This window comes from Mastigoproctus giganteus, chromosome 2, assembly GCF_048544385.1.
Source record: "Mastigoproctus giganteus isolate SK-2022 chromosome 2, ASM4854438v1, whole genome shotgun sequence".
NCBI classification, from domain to species: domain Eukaryota; kingdom Metazoa; phylum Arthropoda; class Arachnida; order Uropygi; family Thelyphonidae; genus Mastigoproctus; species Mastigoproctus giganteus.
Window position 1 is genome coordinate 218,080,201 of NC_143576.1, and position 20,524 is coordinate 218,100,724.

The 20,524-nt window shown below is 37.6% G+C and overlaps 1 protein-coding gene across 1 annotated transcript in view; it reads left to right on the top strand.

Annotated features, from left to right (window-relative positions):
- The window catches only part of LOC150090129 (uncharacterized), a 202,421-nt gene that overhangs the window by 60,137 nt on the left and 121,760 nt on the right, over positions 1 to 20,524 (top strand). The window contains exon 3 of the mRNA XM_090389758.1: positions 6,801 to 6,896. Within this exon, the coding sequence (XP_090245884.1) occupies positions 6,801 to 6,896 (96 nt within the window). The remainder of the gene's footprint in view (positions 1 to 6,800; positions 6,897 to 20,524) is intronic.

Sequence of the window (20,524 nt, forward strand, 5' to 3'; positions counted from 1 at the left end):
AAAAACAAGAGTAATTGTCTGTGGTAGGATATACTCCAGGACCTCAAGAAGGTTAAATGATGTTTCTTGCTTCCGTTTTTTGTTCTTATTTTTGCTGAGGTTAAGAGCCGCCGTGGGAAACTGCTTTTAAACTCGTATGTAACAACCTTTTCAGACGGCCATTAGGAACTAAAGGTCCTCAAGCTTGGAAGCGTCTGCATAAACATGGCAGCCACAAGAAAAAAGGTTCACCTTGACATGAGCTACACATTACGTCACACCAATTCTCGTTTTCTTCTAGTTACTAAACGAGCTGTTGAAATCAAATACCAAAAAGGACTGTTTAAAAACTGACTAGAGTCAATTTTTAAAAAAGTTAAGAATATATTTTTTTTTTTGTATCTTGGGTTTTCAGTTTTAACTGTAACATTAGTCGCTTGAGTGTGGGGCCACGTCACAAAATTTTATATTAATGTGATTGAAAATGGTAAAAAGAAGCTAAGGTAATATAGTAAGCAAAAATTCTACTGTTTAAAGGAGAAAAAACAAATATCCTTTTTTAAATGGATGAAAATGAAGTTAGCCTTCCTGTAGCAGTGAAAATGTTGCACCAAATAATCAAAACAAAATCGTTGTAGAGAAGGATGCAGAAGAAGCTTTGTATGGCAGTATTGAAAGCAAAACTATACTCACTGGACAAAAAATTAGAAACCGTTTGCAAATTGCGTCGGTGAGTTGTCACATGGCATGATCACAAGTTCCTTGATATCACATAAATACTGTACTCTTTCCTGAGGCTTCTTATTCGAACCACTAATGGAAAAGACAGGTGATGTTTCCGATTTTCAGAAAGGTGTTATTTATTGGAACACGTTTAGCAGGAGCCACAATTGAGAAAACAAAGAAACCATCTCAAAAGTATAAAATAAGTGAAAAGAGTACGAAAGAAGAATGCATCCCTAAAAGGAATTTCAGAAATGTGGCAGAAAGATACTTCAAGGACGAGGTCCAGTGTGCAGCAAATGACTGAAAAATCCAATTTAGGAAAAAGACCCATTTCCAAACGAACTATGCGGTGGAAGTCGAAGGATTTGGTAATTTTTTAGGGGTGCGGTTGGTCGAGATTTTATTTTCATACACGACAACGCCATTGCACATAGAGCTCAAGTGGTGGAGGAATATCTTGAAAGTGAAGACATCAAAGGACTGCTTTGGCCAACCCAATGACCAGACTTAAATCCGATCGAACATGTGTGGGATTGCACACCGACAACCAACTCCTCGGTCACTTGATGAGCTAAGGTATGCACTGGTGGAAGAATGGGATTTGTTGCTACAGAATCTCACCCTAATATCGAGCATGGTTCATCACTGTCAGGCCTGTTTAGCCGTTGGGGGGGGAGGATTATATGCCGTACTAATGTCATGTGACCATATTTTCGAACATCTTGTATCGACTTCTGTAATGTGTTCTGTTAATTTTGTCGAGCAGTGTACCTTAAATCTAAAAAAAAAATCATTTCAATTTTCACCACTGCAGTGCCCCTAAGATTAGGGATGATATACCTGAACACAGTAATTTGAAGTTCAAGGCACTATATAGGGCGTGTTTAAGTTCAAAATCTACCAGGGGCTATGCGAGTTTCGAAAATATCTTAAGGGATGCATCAATTGAAAAGGGGATGTCCACAGCTCATGTATCACAGTTAATGGGTTACTAGAGCGATCCTGTCACGCTGTTTTGCTGATAAGATAAATTAAGACTGACCAAAGTAAGGCTCGGCTCACTAGAGAACTGGTTACCCTGGTTTATTGCCGCTTCTATACACTTGAACCCCTTGGCCCTTTACGGTCCTTTCAAGTAAACAGACGGCACGATCCACCCACAAGACGCAATGCAAATGTTACCAAGCATAAGATAAAAACGAGGTCACAAACACTTGAATAGGGATTAAGAAGTTGCGAAATTATTGTACCAGTTTACCATTCGTTAGACCACCGAGGCCTTAAGGTCATCAATATTCACATAAAGTGCTGTTTTTAAATTTATTTTCGCTATTGTAGCTGGGCTTTATTTCTACGATGTCTTTACTGTACAAATGCAACGCTTGCAGATTAATCGGAGAAGGGACCTAGTTGAAAATGGGCCAGTTCTGTCGTCGGAATTATCTTCTAACATTACCAGAAGTAAAGAGCATTTTACTGTACAAATCGACCTAAATATTTTTGAAAACACTATCCTCATTTGGAACAGTCTGCTGCTAACTCGGCATAGAAATCTACACTGCGAATTAAACAGACTGTGACGTCACAATTATAAGTGTCGTTTGCTTTTATCACCATTATGAGCGATATTCACTTACCTTAACGGCGAAGTCTTTCTCAAACTGCCGGTGTACGCCCATATTAAAAAAAAAAAAATTAAGTTAACCTCTCCAGGATAGCTCAATTTGAATCCTCCATAATTACACAATTAGCGCTGATGTCTGAGACATCAAGTAGTGCGTAACGGTTAACGATATTCGCAGTCTATCCTCGAGGTCAACCAAAGCGATCGACTCCACGCAAGTTCGGTAAATCACTTCATCACCCACTGTGCTGTTTCGGTATACACACTGTGTGGGGTCTTGCTCGTAAGTCAAGTGTATCCACTTCTGTTCATCTTTAATTTTTACCCCTTTTCTTATGTGGAGAGAGAGAGGAGTAAAAACTACGTCCACTACAGATTGTTCCACATAAACTGCGCCGATTGCTTATTGGTCTGGAATGCTGTCAATCGATGTCAGGTATTCAAAGGAGCATTTATACGTTTGGTCGCCCTTAAATATGCGATCTGCTGCTTCTAAACAGTTCTAATCTTGTTTTTATATCTCCTTCTATTATAATCTATAGAACTTGTCTTGTGCATGGATTAAACTACGTCCTAAGAAGACAAGATGTTAATTATTTACTGTTCTTAAAGATATTAGGGTTCTGCGAAAGAATTATATGCACAAAATGGTTCTTCAACCAAAAATACTTCGAAAAGCTCTGGTATAGATCTCGCTGTTTATTCTTTAGGATGTTGACTGGTTAGAGAAAAAGTTTCTTGAATTCTCGTCAACGAGAAGATTTCTTTTTCCCCTAATGGGCAAGTACAATACTCATGAGACACTCAAAAACCGTACTATTCCACATGACGAATGAGATGCGCACCGTATGTTGTTTGATTGACAGCATTCACAGCCAGTGAACGACTAGCACAACTGTCCTTCCATTTTTAAATACATTATTTCCAATAGGAGTTACCAGTCAACTGATTCTGTTGCACTGGAATCGAAATACTCAATTATTATCCAATAGCTTTGTTTTTAACACTTAAATTTTTCAAAAATGGATTATAATTCCATAAAAGCTGCGAATTCGATCGGCTTTAAAAGCATTTTTATCCTCAACGAAAATAAGGGAAACGATTGGAAACTGTTCCCCCATGGCCGTTCCCGCTTTGTAAAATGTCACTTTATTGGACTTTTAACTAAACAGTTCTATTTATACATTCCGATTAAAGTAATAGTAGTAGTGGTGGCATGTGATGCAAGAAAGCAAGTGTATGAGCTTATGCAGCATCAGCCAAAAAAAAAAAAGAAAAATTACAAACAATCCCCTCTAAATGTTTGTCCAGTTCCTCCTTAAATTTATTTAACCTATCAACTTCCACAACGACAGATGGAAGTTTGTTCCAGCAATTAACCACCCGCTGGCTAAAGGCAAATTTCCGTACATCTGTCCTTCCTCAATTTCAATTTATGCCCCCTTAGGTTCGTAATCTGAACAAGTGGAAGAATCCCATCAGAATTCAGTGTGCTCAACCCATTCAAGGCCTTATACATCTCAATCAGATCACCTCGCAGGTGCCTAGTCTCCAGCTGCTGCAATTTGCAGAACTTAAGCCTCTCCTGGTAAGAGGATCCCTTCATTCCCCTCACCAATCTTGTTGCCCTTCTCTGTACACACTCAAGCAAATCTACATCCTTCCAAAAATGAGGTCTCCAGACCCGCACGCAGTACTCAAGGCGTGGCCTGACCATTGCCTTATACAGAGGGACAATCACCTCCTTTTCCCTGCTAGCAAAATTCCTGTATATCATTGACACCTGATTTTTTTCAAGGTAATCACACAAATTAACAATCGGATATATAATTTCGTATTGATGTACAAAGCAGCATGGTTGATATACTAATAACAGATTCATTGTGGGCTTTGCTAAATTTGACCCATCCAAATTCTACTGTGACGTTGTCGACTCTTTGGTAACCGTCAGTAGAACACAAACGTATCGCTACCGTATTAAGGTGGTAAAGCAAGAATCTTAAATTGTCTTCATAGCGGTTACCATGGAGACGAGACCATGTCCAGGCTGGACATGGTATAGTACCTTTGCTATTCTACCTGATTTTTTCAAGGTAATCACACAAATTAACAAACGGATATATAATTTCGTATAGGAAGCCTCCACCGTTTTAATTGCAATATATAAATGAGGTTCAGACCTAAAAAACAAAATGTTCAACAAACAGAATCACTCAAAATCTCTATTGTTGTTTTGTTATTAGCTTATTGTATTGTATTCTTTTGCGAGCTATTGCATACAAAACTCGTCTGACAGCTCGCAGCATTACTTTCTTCCATGTGCGCCAATGTGAATGAACTGTTTCTGGAGTGTGGCATGCCACAATCGCCTTATTCCATTTGTAATCGGGGATGATTAATACAAAACCTACCTAATTTTACGTTGTCGCCTGCCAAAGGGAGAAAGCTGAAGTCGATCAGCTTAATCCTCGAGGGGGCGGGAATAACAATGGAAAGTTACTTATTCAAGGATTACTGTCGTCTTTTGTGACAACCACAATCACGAAGTCGTGGACGACCAGGTGTGGTCTTAAAGTAATGAGTCTAATTTTATAATAAACACTTTTATTGGTACATAATCAGCAAATTATCTTTTTCAAAACAGTCTCCTGTGAAGCCACGCACTTAAATCAACGATGCTGCACTGCTGGAAACTTTTTTATGGAATCCTTTGAAAAATCATTTCTCTTTAACAAGTTCTTAAGAAAGGGGAAGAAGTCGCATCGGAAAAAAACCATCAACATTATTTATTGCACAAAAAGCAGGATGATTAGGAGACTCGCTGAAGTTCGAGTATTTTAATTTATTGAACAGAAATGACGCTTAATAGGAATGATATTTACTTTGTTTTTAACGATGTCCACACAGTTGTTGAATCCTTTTAATCTACGGAGGAAGCATCGAAGTTTTCTTTAGAGGCGATTAGCAGCATCTAGTGTCATTTATCAGTGTCACTAGATGCTACTGATCAGCTTGGAAATTTCTTGCAACGAAGGGCAGTGGTGAATCAGTATTGGACAAGTGTTGGTTCAATCAGGAGGGCAAGATCAAGCTTGTCCAACTTCTGTTAGACAAGAAGGATCAATGAGAAAGATAGATGAGACACAACGGGATCTGTGTCTCATCAATGGTGACAACTGTGGAGAAGAAAGCACAATTCGTTGGACAATTGCTTGACTCCTGTTGAAACGATACTTTCTGTTTGTGGGAGCATCCTGAGTACTATATTTCTCAATTTGATGTATGCATGAACATTTTTATGTACAGGATCCACATATGAATGGAAAAAAAAAATTCAATCAGTGGTGCATTCAGTTCAACTTGGGGGGGGGGGGGGAGCATAAGGTGCTGTTGACTATGAGTAGCTCACTGCTACAAAAGTATGTATTTGACTTTTTGGGCCCTCTCCCAGCGCGCCTAGTATGCCTATGCATAAAAGCGCCACTGACGGTGTACATCTGAACCAACCAAATCTCTCGCCCTTTGAATATTTTTGGGGTTCGTGACTTTAACAATCAACGTCTGCTTTGGCAATGAAGTCTTAAGAAATTTGGAGCTGTGGCCTAATCGTTCAAGCGAACTCTTTCCCGAAGAAGAAGAATTAAATCGAAGATTGGTTTTTAAGCAACCGGGAACAAGATGATCCAGAGTACTGTTCGAATCGAATCAATACATAGTCATAAAAAAGTTAACCATTTTTAATTGGGCGCTGTCATATCGGTTGCCGCAAAAAACAGTCGAGTTAACTCCTTTCTCCACTGGATGTAGTAGAGTACAGTAATTTAACTTCTATTTCTAGGGAAAGAATTTTTTATTAAAAATATTGTAAATATTTAATTATTTTTTAATCAATTAATAGCCTTTTCATTTTTGAATTTTTTAAAAATTATGTATTGTTACAAAATCAAAAAAATTAATTTTAATGCGTAAGAAATTAACTTCTTTTTTATATATAGCATCGGTATGAAAAAAAAAAAGGATTTAAAAGAAAAAAAAATCAGTAGCAATCGGCATATTAAAAAAAAAAAATGGTACAAGTTTTGTTTTTTTTTTATTTTATTTGTGTATAAACACTAGATGGCACCACCATACAAACTGGTTTCTTAAATCTGATCATATGTAAGATAATTTGATTAGCAGTATCTCGGGGGGTAGCGTAATATAATATGCATACCATTAAGGTTTTTACTGTAACAAAATCAAAACTCAACTATTTTAAAACTAGTTTTTTTTTTTGTTTTCTAACATTTATTATTATTTTTAATTTTCAAATTATTAGGCCTAATTATTTACACTAAGTGTTTTGCTTTCTTATTCTGAATTAAATAATTACAAAAGAATCTTAACATTTGCAAATTATATTATCCTGCATTAATAAAATATGCAAATTAAGGAATTGTACAATTTTTAATATAAATGTTTTCTCCACCAGATGGCAGGACCACACCTCGACTGGAATACAATCCAGCGGTTGATGTGGAGCGAAGATGATGACTTTGAGAATGCAGTGAGTGGATTAAACATGAGGGTATGTATGTGATCTGCTTTTCAAGTCTACTTACAGGATGTTAACACGACACGGCTGTCGAGTCGTGTTAACATCCTGTCGTATCTACGGTAAAAAAAGCGACAGAGATGCGCATAGTTTCGCGGAACTAATTACTCTTATTTTTTTTTAACTGCAAGATTAACAGAACAACGAAGCACGCATGCGTGAACTGGAACTCCTCTTTGTAGTTTCTATTCTCTCCAAGTAATAATTTTCATATCCCCATAGGTAAGGTGTACAGTATTGCTGTTTCATTCCTCATCTCTGTGGCTGGTTGCCATGACAACGATATGAATAGCGGGTCAAATGTTAGCTTCTTTTTTGAACACGCTTCCAAAAAGAAATTGTCTTAACATTATTTTACGTAATTTAACATTATTTTGATGTAATTTTTACATCAAAATGTAATTCGACCTAACTGACAAATTATTTTAATGTCCATATAAGTGTTATCGTGATGTTCAGTATGTCCAGTGATGATCACAGGTATTGGCTAAAGGGAATATAAAGTAATGTGGAATTTTTTTTTTGTGTGAAAACTGCTAAATTTTTCGGACTGAAGAAAACCGATTGGTAACGAAAATGCGAGACCAAAATGACGTCACTTCCTAACTCATTCACTAACGTTGATTCGGTAGAGTAAGTAGCGGGCATGAGCATAAAACGTTACATTGTTCATAACCGGTTCTGGCTGTTCGATTTTAAACGGTTTTGACTTTTTTTTTTTTTTTTAATCTGCTGCATGGGATTAAGGCTTAACGATTCTCTGCAAAACTGCTTTTGTAACACTCCGATCTGTACACGTACCAATGTGCTGTAGTGTACTCGACACACTATATTCGTTCTTAATAAAACATATACACTGTAAATAAATCAACCGTTTCAAAACATAAGGCTATAAGCTGCTTTCAGGACAAGTTTAAAGATGTGTACGCATGGGCAGTTCAGTTTTCTAAGACTGAATGACACAGCTGAATTTCTTACTGTAGATACACGACATTACGTATAATTAGGGCATCACAGATAGCACACGACTACATCAGTTAAAGGAAAATGATCCCGTACCAGCTGGAGAGAGGGAATTTCTTAAGAAAGATTTTTGTACTGTACTTTGAACATCTTCGTACGCATACACGAATACAATGCTTAAAAAAAATAAAAAAAAATCCAGACACATTCTTCAAGTTTTCTGCCCTCAGATAGGTTCAGGGCTCCATTGACGCCATGCTTCTCTATCTTGGGGCTTTCCTTTTAATTCCTGCATAATTTCCTCTTCCCGTCCAATCCATCATTTCGATTCTCCTTCCCCCAACATAACAGCTCTCTTTCCACACATCTTCCCCTCCATCACTTTCCTCGACATGCTTTCTCTTCTCGAAACATGTCCTATAAAGTTATTTTTGTCTTCTTCTTAGTTCTTTTACTAACTTTCTTTTCCTACTTTCCTCAATATTTCCTCGTTACTCACTCTGTCCACCACCCATTTCACCCTTTCCATTCTCCTCCAACACCGACATCTCGAAAGCTCCTAGCCGTCTGATCTACTCTCTTCGCAGTGTCCATGTCTGTGAGCCCTATAGTGCAACAGTCCATATTAATGTTTTCACCATTTGCTTTCTTAATTCCTTCTTGAAATTTCTTCTCAATAGTACTTTTCTATTACTAAATGCCTCTGCCCATTGAAATTCTTGTTTTTATTCCCTCCAGGCGTTTCCCATTTTCTGTCATTATGCTTCCCAGACCCATTAATACAGGGTATCGCAAAAAGTAACACAGCAAAACTCCGTGTAACAATGCTCAAAAACAAGGAACCAATGCTCCACCTGACTGATCAAAATAACCACAGTTCTCCTATGGAAATCTAACCTTTAGACTCCAGAGACTTGAATAATGATTTTTTACAAAGGTAGTATAAAGTGTGTGTAGTGAAAATTTGGCTTACCAAAAAAAAATAAAATAAAATAATAATAATAATAATAATAAAAAATAAATAAATAAATAAAGTAATAATATACATATGCATTTAACAGCGGAATATTCTTACAAATTAGGCTGATTCAGTGAACAATTAATTAGGATTAGGAATAAGTCGTTAGGAAAATGTTTAAGGGCAAGACAAAATTCCCAGAAGGAGGGTGAGCTACAAAAAGGTCAAGTTAAATTTCCCCGAAATGATCCGAACCAGGAGAAATATACGAAGAAGGTCAAGGACGATGGAACTAATCTGGGATTATATTAAAAAAATAGAATAATTCCCCCCATATCCATTAAACTTTTTTAGACCCCTAAATTTAACTCTAATGTAAAGCTACTGGACCGAAGAAAATAATCGGTCCATATTTATTAAGCGGTTCAGACCTTCAAAATTTAATTTTATGTCAATCCACGTAATGGTTTCCTTGCTGCCAGAGGTATGGTGTTTGAAGACAGAAGTCTTGAGTGGTCTGAACACTACGGTTCTGACAGTGGGGAAGATGTCCCACATGTTTTGTAAAATTTGATATCGCCTTCCCAAAGAATTATTAGCGCGTTGGACCAGGAGAGTTGGTTGGAAAAGAAGCTTCCTATATCTAAAATAAAGGTAATCCCTGTTGTTTCATAATATAAAAGAATATAGGAATTATGGAGCACTTAATAGCTCTCTATTATCAAATCTATTAAAATAAGGGAAGGGGAAGAATTGAGGACAAAAAGGATATACAGTATAAGTAGTTGTTGGTGGTTTTAAGTGAGTAGGCAGTATTGGAGTGAGTTGGTTGGCGAGTTTTTTTTTTTTTTTTTTTTGGGTACAGAACAAAGGAATCAGATTTGAAGACCATAATCGAAAGTCGCCTTAAAATCAAGGAGCTGGCCCAACCTGAAGGAGACAAATAATTGTAAGTACTGTTAGTATTATTATACCTAGTCAAGATATAGTCCTGGGGAAAGGAGAAAGGCATTCTGAAATCCTAACTGTGAATGACTTGATTAGCTTGTGAGGTGGAAGGAAAAACACAATTGATGTTTTAAAGGAACTGTAAATAAATCTTCTTGGTAATGAGATATAGTAAGGAACTTTTGTAACTGTACATCCCAGTGGAGGTGCCCTGTATTAGAAAATTAGCGAAAAATTTGTATGTACATGAGTCACTTTCCTAGAATTAAACATGTTGCAATTTACTTGTGTTAATCTGGGAGAGTTGGTTGGAAAAGAAGTTGGTCCACGGATTTCTAGCAAATCCGAAAATCCGTGGACCAGTATATGCAGTCATATATATATATATATATATATATATATATATATATAGTACACTGAGTAGAAGAGTGTACACCTACAGTAGCAACGCAGAAGACCTACGACCTTGTGATGCGTTTGAGATTATCACAGGTGTAATGCTTATCTGTACATGATTCTCGAAACGTAAATAGAATTGCAGAGGAACCATTTGACCAAAACGGGTCCGTTCTTTTAAAATTGTTGGCCTCAGCAAGGTACTATGGAGGGTTCGTTGTTCTACTGTTATTATTTTTGTTCCTTAACCATAACATCCCTGCCCACATGCTATCTGGGCAGGGATGTTATAGTTACAATATTTTGGTTACAATGAGAGTTACAGCTTTTGATAATTTGTTTTCTTGGGCAAAATGGATGTGTAACTTATGGGCAATTTAGAGGAGACAAAATAACTAACAAAACATTAAGATAAGGTATGTACATAAGCAATCACTAAAAATCATTAATTCCTTCATTTCAAAATTTTCACCAGATATTCACTCTCTTCATCCACCAAAACTCTTAATTAAAATACTGCAGCTTGTTCAGTCAATCATAAAATCAGTCAGTCCTTTCTCTATCCGGTTCCTTAGAGCAAATTAGAAAACTCTGTAGTTGTATGAACATTAAGATCAGTAATTTGTTCACATACTATTTAAATCCAAACTTACTACATCTATATAAAGTTTCTAGTTATGCATCCAGCGCCGGATTAAGGTACGAACTAACAGGGCAGACCCACTGGGCGCAATTCTTACGGGGGCGCCTGAAGCTGAAGAACAAGGGAAGGATTTTTTTTTACAAAACCTTACGCAGATTTCTAGGATATGCAAAGGGCACCGAAATAATATTTCTGCCCGGAGCGGAGGAATACCTTAGTCCGTCCTTGTATGCACCTAACTTCAATTAACCTTAATTACTAGGGAACTACACTGTACAATTTAATTTTCCTATTTCCTTTCTTAAGTTTTGTTATTTTTGTCATACTTATGGGTTGAACAGATTGCGAAGCAGAACAGATTGCCTTTCTGTTTTTTTTTTTTTTTTTAACAGCACCATCCTTCCTTTGTGAGGGGGTTGTTTCTAGCTGGGCCCTTCTTTTCTTTTCCTTATTATGCGCTTATTACTGGAATGTCCCTCCTACAATTCTTGCCCTGCTCTCTTTAAGGGAAGATCGCCTTCAAAAGGTTGGCTACCAAAGTTCTTAATTTTTTCCATTTATCCCTTTTCTTCGACATCAGTTTCCCGCCACGATTTTTTTCCCGTTTATTGGACATGCACCCATTACACCACACTGCATCACTTTTACACTGCCTCGCTCCCCCCCCCTATTTTTTTTCTTGCGCTCCCCAAAATTTTCTTATATATCTTTCCCCCAGTACACCAAGCTCCCCTCTAAACGTCTCCACTAGGCCAATAAAATCCTTCTCAGATTCTGTCGCATTCCAAGAGCTGAACGTCATGCATCATTCCCTTCTTCTCAGCCCCCAAAGGCGCCTCCGTAGCCAGGTGGGCAGGAGCAGCAGTGCGTAGCACACGCTTCTTGATTAGACCGAGGTTCGAGCCCGTGACCACCAAATATGGAGGATGCGGAAAGGTCAGGGGATGACCACCGCATATCCCCGGAGCAATATGGCCTTAGTTGCTAATGCTCCTAAAAACCAAATAACAAACATCTCAGCCCCAAAAACTTTCGATGTTTTCCACACAACATTTCTTAATCTCACCCAGATAAAGATACTACTTTTCTGAGATACTGTACTACTTTCTTGTAATCATAGAAATTAAAGTTTTCCATCCTTCATTTCAAAGCTAGCTTTTACGGTTTTTAACAGCGTCCTAAATGACCAAAGTGTTCCATTCTCCTTGACCATAATCCCATTCGTTCCGGCTTGGAATTCGGAAGGGTACACATTCTTCTGTTTCTCGATTATATTGTGCTTTGCATTCCAATTGTCTTTCTTGGAACACGATTAACAAGTTTTAAATCGCTTCCCCTAGATAACCTCTAATTTTGTAAGACAGGTGTCTTACAGTACACATCTGGTTATGTATGCAGGGAACTACGGTAGTCATACTCTGATCTGATATTACTTCAATTCTACATTATTGATCCTGTTTTCATTTTAAGGAGCTAAAACGCAAGTATACAATTGATACAAGACTAAGGATCCCATGAAAAATAGGGAGGGGAAACAAATATGTTAATAATAAAAAAAAAAAAAAAAATATATATATATATATATATATATATTTTATATATTATGAAGTTTATCGTGTTCTATATATATATATATAAACTTCATTTTTGATTTATGCAACATAATGAGGTCTGCCAGTGCTTTTATCTTCCGCTCCACGTCCAGGGGCGTACTAATGAACAGGAACATGAGGCGCCAGCGTCGAGCCTCGCAGGGCCTCTACAATAGCAAATTTTTAAAGCGATTTCTTTTTTTTTAACGCCCTGATCTAAACTAGAGCCCACTTGTATCTACCATGTAAACAGACAGGTGTGGATGACTCATTTCTGCCTAAGAACAGATTAATTTCCAGAATACAGGAAAATCACTCTCTCCTAATTCTCTAATAGGATGTAAAAGTAGAACACAGGTTTACCACGGCGTATTACCCGCGTCGGAATATGCTTTAATCTTTTCCACTGGCTATGAACACAAGAAAGCAGTTGACCAGCGCGACTTCTCGATATAGTATGTGGGAGTCGATTGTAAATGTGTTATGCACACCACTAAATTGTGGAATACCCCTTTAGTATTTAATTCGTGCATTCTACAGCAGCCGCTCTATTGTCTAAAGGCCAGAGATGCAAACAATGCGTACCCAGGTCTCTCGAAATCCGTTCGTTTATATAGAAATTTCGTTCTACGGAAACTATTTTAATTGGACCACCCATAGATTTCAGAATTTATATAAGCTGAGATCCGAAAACTGTGAAATTTAGTTCAATTTAATAGTTAATAACCCAGCGAAAATATGAATCTGGAGCATCTAAACGAAAGAGGTAACGAGAAAAAGATCAAATTCGACAAGAGAAGTGTAAGTAAGGTCCTGCCAACATCATTACTTTCAGCATTACTTATTGAACGTTTAGAGATACGTAAAGGGTAAAATAAATGTTAGTTAATAAAACAGAGAGAGAGAGAGACACGATAATCTTCAAATCGTTAAGAAAACAAGGACAAATACGACTTGAGAGATGGATTTAGGCTCAAAAGCCAATTTTTAAAAAATCCATATAAACATAGGTCTAATTTCGCTTTGTTTTCGAGTTACAGCCATTTTTGTGCTCCAGCAACTATCTCCTTGTTTACAAGAAATGCACCACGAACCTGTAACCTCATCAGAGACCTCCTTATCCACTAAAAATGTTCCAGGTGTCTATCGGATTTGCTGAACCACAAAATGCATATAAATAACATTTTTATTTTGAGAAAAACCAAGTCTTCGTTCCATACGGCTTAATCCTGCCATCAGCTTACCTCACAAATTGAGCAATCGCCCTTGGAAGACAGTTTATTAAAAACCAGTAACTTACCCAAACGCTTGGCAATGCTATTTAATGAAAAGAAACCATGGATGCAGAGGGAATTGAGCGAACGTTTAACGTCTTGAATTTTAGTTTTTGAAATGGTTACTTGCAGATCGGTCGTGCGACCTTGTTTATCCCAAAATAGATTCTAAAAACCCTGTTTAATAATTCCTGTAATCTCAGAAATAAATAAAATTCGCATAACATCTGACAAGAATAAATTAATCTTTAAATAAGGCCCAATGAGGAAAAAGATCATTGTTCATATTTTCTCTATGCTAAAGAAAAGGAGATGAATCCGCATTTTCAGCAGAAAATTAGCCAAGTTTGGATACAGTATTTAGCCCCTCTTTCATCCTGATCCCCAGTTTCTCCTTCCTTCAATCTTTGACTCTAATATTAACAGCATAACAGCCACATCAGTTCTCATAGTGTCGATGAAACACTGACGTGTTCGAGCAGGAAAAACCGTTCTCCCAATTGCTGCTACTGGAACTACTTTGTGTCATTGGATAACAACGGCATCTAGCGGGAAAAAATCGCAATAAAAAAAGCATTGCATTCCGATGTAGTAGTTACCATTTCAAGTCAGTATGACGAGGAGAAAGGGATAAAGAAAAAAAGGGTATTCTAATAATGGTAGAACTGGCACGAAACTGCCTAAGGGGACAAGAAGAAAATGAACCTTTTTTTTTTAACTTTAGAGCTGACGCAAGGAGCAGTAATGTCTAGTAGTTGACCCACTGCCATTCATTTGTGTCCTGAGTGGATCCTTCAGTTGATATGTCAGACGAGCGGAACATTAGCGCGATCGGTGAAAAGAATTCTTTTTTTTTTTTTTTCTTTAAAACTTCGTCGCCGTGATCTTCTGGTGGTAGTCACGACATGAAGACCACACAGGAAGTAACAATAACGTCGCCAAGCGGACTATACTCAACTGGGGGGGCAAGACATAAAAGCCACAGCATCAATGAAAGAGTGGAACTGCAGAAGACAGGCTATACCTTGGGAAAGGTGACGAAGTAGCACGAATACCAGTACATGTACCAGTAATAAATTACGCTAAGGATATGTATGGATATTCTGGAACTGTCGTTATCAGATAACGTATTTTATATCGTCATGGCAACCATGGTCAGAACTATTGCTACACTCCCGCTTTAAGGTTTGGAATCGCAGCGTATGACAGTTCCGTTAATTATTATTATTTTTAAATTAGCTATGCCAGTATAAAGTGAAAAATTTGATGAAAAATCAATGTAGTTGTTGATATTAATCATTTATTCGAGGTAGTGCAATACATGGCAACTCGTTGTGAAGGAGGAGCACAATATGAGATACAGATAAAATGATGCCCTTTTACACTACAAATGTAGTTTTTTGCCTTTAAGAGTGATCTATGGTGTGTTCACACCAATATTATATAGATTAATCATTTCAATATTTTTGCTGCAAATTTATGTGAAGATGGGCAGACTTCATGGACTTGGCGGTCTAGATGATCCTATAAAAGCTCTATTGGGTTAAAATCATGCGACTGGGGCGCCAAAACCATAATTTGCAATACCCCCCTACCCCGTTGTTTAGTTGCTAGAAAGTACCTGTCTTCTAATATAAAATTTCTTCCTGAGAATATTGGATTATGTTGCGCAGGGCCGTGCCGAGCCGAGCCATTTTAGTACCTGAGGCAAGAATGGAAAATTGCTCCCTACTGTTAATGATGGCAATGTTCGCAATTATTTAATCTTTATTTTGGCGCCTCTTTCAGCTTTTAACCTGAGGCAAGAGCCTCGTTCGGCTCGCCCTCAGTGTTCAAGAATGTTTTTATAGCCTTTTTATCCGTCTACAGTACGGATTCTACTCTTCAATTGTCCAACGTTGATGGCTCTTAGCCTAAGTCAACTGTTTCTTTTCGATTTTAAGGTGTTAATAAGGGTTTTCGGACCGCTGCAACCATGAAGTTGTTTAAGAGAAAGTTTGTGAAGAGAAAGTGGATGTATCGCATGATTATATTTATCTTATGCTTGGTAACATTTGGTGGTTTTGGTGGAATGACTGCGTACATTCGAACTATGAATCTTGGGCAACCTTAAAATGACGGAGATTAATTTCGTGTGGAGTAAAGGGAGCTGTTTCGTACTCGGAGTTAGCTGAGTGGCATGTTTGATAATTTAAACTAATGTAGTCTAGAATATATCTCGTGACTACATTTCTTACATGTGCTTAACTACTTGGGCAGATGCACGAAACACGTGCTAGGTGGCATTGTTTTAATAGTGAATGTATGTAATTGCACATTGACCGTTATTTTTGCATGTGTTGCGGAGTTGCTGATTCTGCTCTCAATCTATGGCGAAGCTAGATTGAGTTATGCATGTTTTGAATGTGTGGTTTAAACATGGCACGAGGAGTGTTGCTTATTTCTTGTGGGCGGGAGTAGTGTATGCAGAGCTCAGTATTATGCGATAATTTCAGTGAAGTTCAATTTCGTGTTCTGAGTTACGTGTGCAATTTTTGATCGAAGAAATCCTTCTTGTGTAAACTGCCTTTGTAACACAACACAATTCCAGCGGTAGTCAGGTTTTCGCCGATAGTGAAACTCTGCAAATGGGTTGCCTGAATTTCAGCTAATTCAAGGCAGCACGATGCCTCACAAAATCCCGGCATATCTTTGCACTATTCACTGGGGGAAATATACGCCAGAATGAAGATATGAGTAAACAATTTGAAGTAAGCTTTAGGATTCTCCTTTATCCAAAATGACTTAGCTGTGGGTGTTGACAGTACCATGAAGAGAGAAACGAATCCTGTTTGTATTAGCAAATCCGGATTTTCATCTGTTGATGAATTCTTGAAACATACGTCCTACTCTTAACATGGTCAAATGAATTCATTGACTGACGTCGATAGTCTGAATGCCGCTTGTATAAATTGAAAAATGGGTATTATGAGAAATATCCAGTCATTTCTGGCACTGCAGTTGCCTGAGCTTTATATCGAAGCAGTTCAGCAAGCATATTACAGAGAATCCCGGTGTAAAATCAGCATTTCGCAGGATAATCAACAGATATAAACTTGAACATTTTATATTCATCATAGGAGGAGTTATTTCATACTCATCTGCGAGTTCGTGTGTGTTAGTCATTTTACTTTACCCTGAAGTATGCTGGATTCTGCTCTCTATTTGTAATATTTACCAATACTTCTCATGAAATAACTTTTCTTTTGTCCAAACAAAACTTACACCAAACGCTTTCTGAATGACGGGTGTTCGATTTTATAACTTACATCTCTTACTCCTCAATTTATGGTATTGTAAAACACAAGAATCTTCTATAATATTGAAACAATAGTCCCACTTTCAAGAATCTTCTAGAATCATCTACAAAGTTCAAGAATCTTCTAAAATGTTCTACCATATTCTGGAGCCTTCTATACCTTTCTGGGATGTTTTCAAATATTCTAGAAATTCTTAAATTTTTTGAATTTAAGTTTTCAAGTTTTTGAATTTTTATACATAATATGAAATATTTTAATAAAAATTTTGAAAATTAAGAAAAAAGAAATGATTCCAAACTTTTAAGGCGGGAGTGTACATTAACTGAAACCAGGCAAAGCTTTAAATGTGTTCAACGGTAGCTAATAAATACAGCTTTCGTTTTCTTCTGGAAAAGGCGCGTAATCTTAGGGTGATCATTATCCCAGTTTCAACCTAAGATTAATTTTTACCCCAAATTATCACCTTCATTTCATGGATTGTTGGGTCTGTTGTGACGAATCTCACCTCCCTCTATCATTTTATCTCTACCTATACGTAAGGGATAATTGAGTGGATGTCATCGACACAGATTTATCTAGGGCATTTGACTTGACTTATCGCATTATTAAAAATTAAACTACAAATTTATGGTCTTTAGTGCACCATTATATTAGGCGCCTCCGTAGCCAGGTGGGAAGGAGCAGCGGTGCATAGCACAGGCTTCTTGATTAGACCGGGGTTCGAGCCCGTCGCCACCAAATACGGAGGATGTGGAAAGGTCAGGGAATGACCACTGCATATCCCGGAGCAATATGGCCTTAGTTGCTAATGCTCCTAAAAAAAAAAAAAAAAAAACCAAACCAAACCACCATTATTAGATTAGCTAATGGACTATATCACCAACAGGTTGTATAAAATTCCATATCTTGATAACGCATAAGGAAACATTAACGATTAAGCTTTGATCTACCTTCCTGATAAAGAAACTCTTCAGTCTTCGTAGCTGACATAAAATTATTTAATCCGCAGTAATCAATTTAACCGCATAAATGCAGAATTCATTACATACATTTTGTATCTGAGGCTTTAACAATTACTTCACTATCAATACTATATTAATAAATTCAAAGTTGTTTCATTTTAGGATACCAGAAAAAATAGTTTACGATTATCGCATTGGCAACCAAACTTCTTGTTTATTTGCCACCTTACTAATATAAAGACTATCTGAAGATTGGATTTATTAAACGATTTGCATCTCCCCCACCCCATACAATTCTAAATTTACAAAAATATTATTCGCAGCTATAATTTGCATATCTGGCGTTGATATCCATTTCTCAAAATGCTACAAATAAATGAAAAAATACAAATCCGTATGGCAAAATACTTACCAAGACAAGGTGGAATCCAGCATTACAATAGCAATGGTTATCCACTAGCTTACCCAGATATAACCTGAAACCGCTATCTGTCACGGGAGGGGTGTTGATCAAGATAATGAAAATGCCAATAGCACCAATTTTGGACAAACAACTTAAACTCCTGACCAGGACTCTACCCCTTCCGACTGACAAACGCAACTTTAATATGCAACTAGGACACATCTACCTGACCTTCATAAAACGGATTAATAAACTGGACATGCCTACAGAACGTGACTAACACACTCTGATTTGAATATACTCACCGGATTGAACATCCATGAATTGGACTATACACCACTGGATTTGATATCACACTGAAAAGTGACTGATAGCACTGGCGACGTTGTGCACTCTAGCACTGCTACTTTTATCCTTTCTCCCGTTCCTTTTCCTCTGATGGAAAAGGGAACGGGAGAAATGTGCTCCAAATAAACATCCCCACAGGTTCAATGTCAATGGTGATCTGCCTCCATTGAACCTCTGGGGATGTTTTCCTTCTCATCCCCATACTTCTACATTTTCTCTCCCCCTAAAGAAAAAGAAAAAAAAAAAAAGAAAAAAAAAAGTGAAGTTAGATTGAGGGGTAAAAGGTCAGCTTTTACCCCTCAATCTAACTTCACTTTTTTTTTTTCTTTTTTTTTTTTTTTTTAGGTCCTTGCTGCTGAAAGCTCAGACAATTAGGCGGCAGGACCTGCCAGAGCGCTTTGGAACCGCCTGGCTACCTCTCAGAGGCTAGTGGCGGGCAACATGAGGGCTACGGGGCGAAAAGCCAGAGTACAACCCAACACTACACTTCACAAAACAACACAACTTACACCTCTGGCTTTTACTGAGTATTGGATTACCACACAGAGGTAAACGGCGCAGATGTGGGAAATCACTGGAGGCACCCCCCACACAAACAGTATGCCACTATCTATCAGAAGGCAAACCTATGGGTTAAAGTGAATGCATAGGGTTATCCATGGTCTTTGCCACCATATCCTCAAGAAAAAACACAAAAAGAAATGGGGGGGGGGGGGCTAAGCTCTGTACTTGGTAATCGCAATCCCTTTGGAAGAAGCTGTCTATGAAACACTTTAAGGACACGGGAGAGGTGTGAGCAGTTTCATCGTCTGGTTTCACGTTGACGATGTCTTAACATCAGCATAAGAGTCACTGGTGATCGTCTCATTAAAAAAAGTTCACCCTATCCGCCGCATTCGCTGATCACAAATTCTTTGAATGGGCTGAGAATGGACTTTTCGATTCGTTTTTGCGCAAGTGTCTTAAGATTTCAAGTGAGCTATAATATCTCGTGTATGTCCTGTTAAATAACAGGATTCATAGTTGGACTAGCTATATTTCACAGAATATAAATTTTTATTTTTGGATATTTAACGCGAATGAAAATTAACTATACACAATTAGAGCTTCAAAATTATAAAACGGCCAATGTCTATTTGATCTTAGTGAACATAGAGGAAGTGCCTTGCCCCTCCATGTATTTTTGTTTGTGGCCAGCATGACTTAAACTACCCTAAACATCTCAATGAAACTTTGTCTTTACAATAAGTTGCTCTAGTATTGTACTATTTTAAAACAAATGGATCGCCAAAAGGTTAACCTGCCATTAAATTAAAAGATGTGACACTTTTTTGGCGGTGTCATTTGTTTGAATGTAGTTCAATAACAAACTTTGCCTTCACAACGTAACTCGTTGTGAAGGCAAAGTTTGTTCTGATGTTTGCGATAACACCATTGCGTTAACAACGCAGTTTGTCCTGCTGGCCACAAAAACATTAAGAGGACAAGGAAATATTAATTATACTCTAGAAATGCCTTTTCAGCCTAATGCTAAGAACGGGAAAACAGAAAATCGTTCGAGACAACTGCATGGTGTGTGTGTGTGTGTATGTAATTCATTAGAGTATTAATATTCGAGTCCATTATCGTCCCAGGAACACATCCCTTGTAAATACAGAGAATAGAGTATAATGTAGGCTTTTCGCAAAATTGTACACTAGACTTCAACATTTTCAGAAGTCTCACGAATTTCGTGACGATTGTTTGCCAACCATATTCAAGTATTCATCCATCCCAATGGAACCGAGCGTGGTCTGCTCAAAACCAGGCATTCAT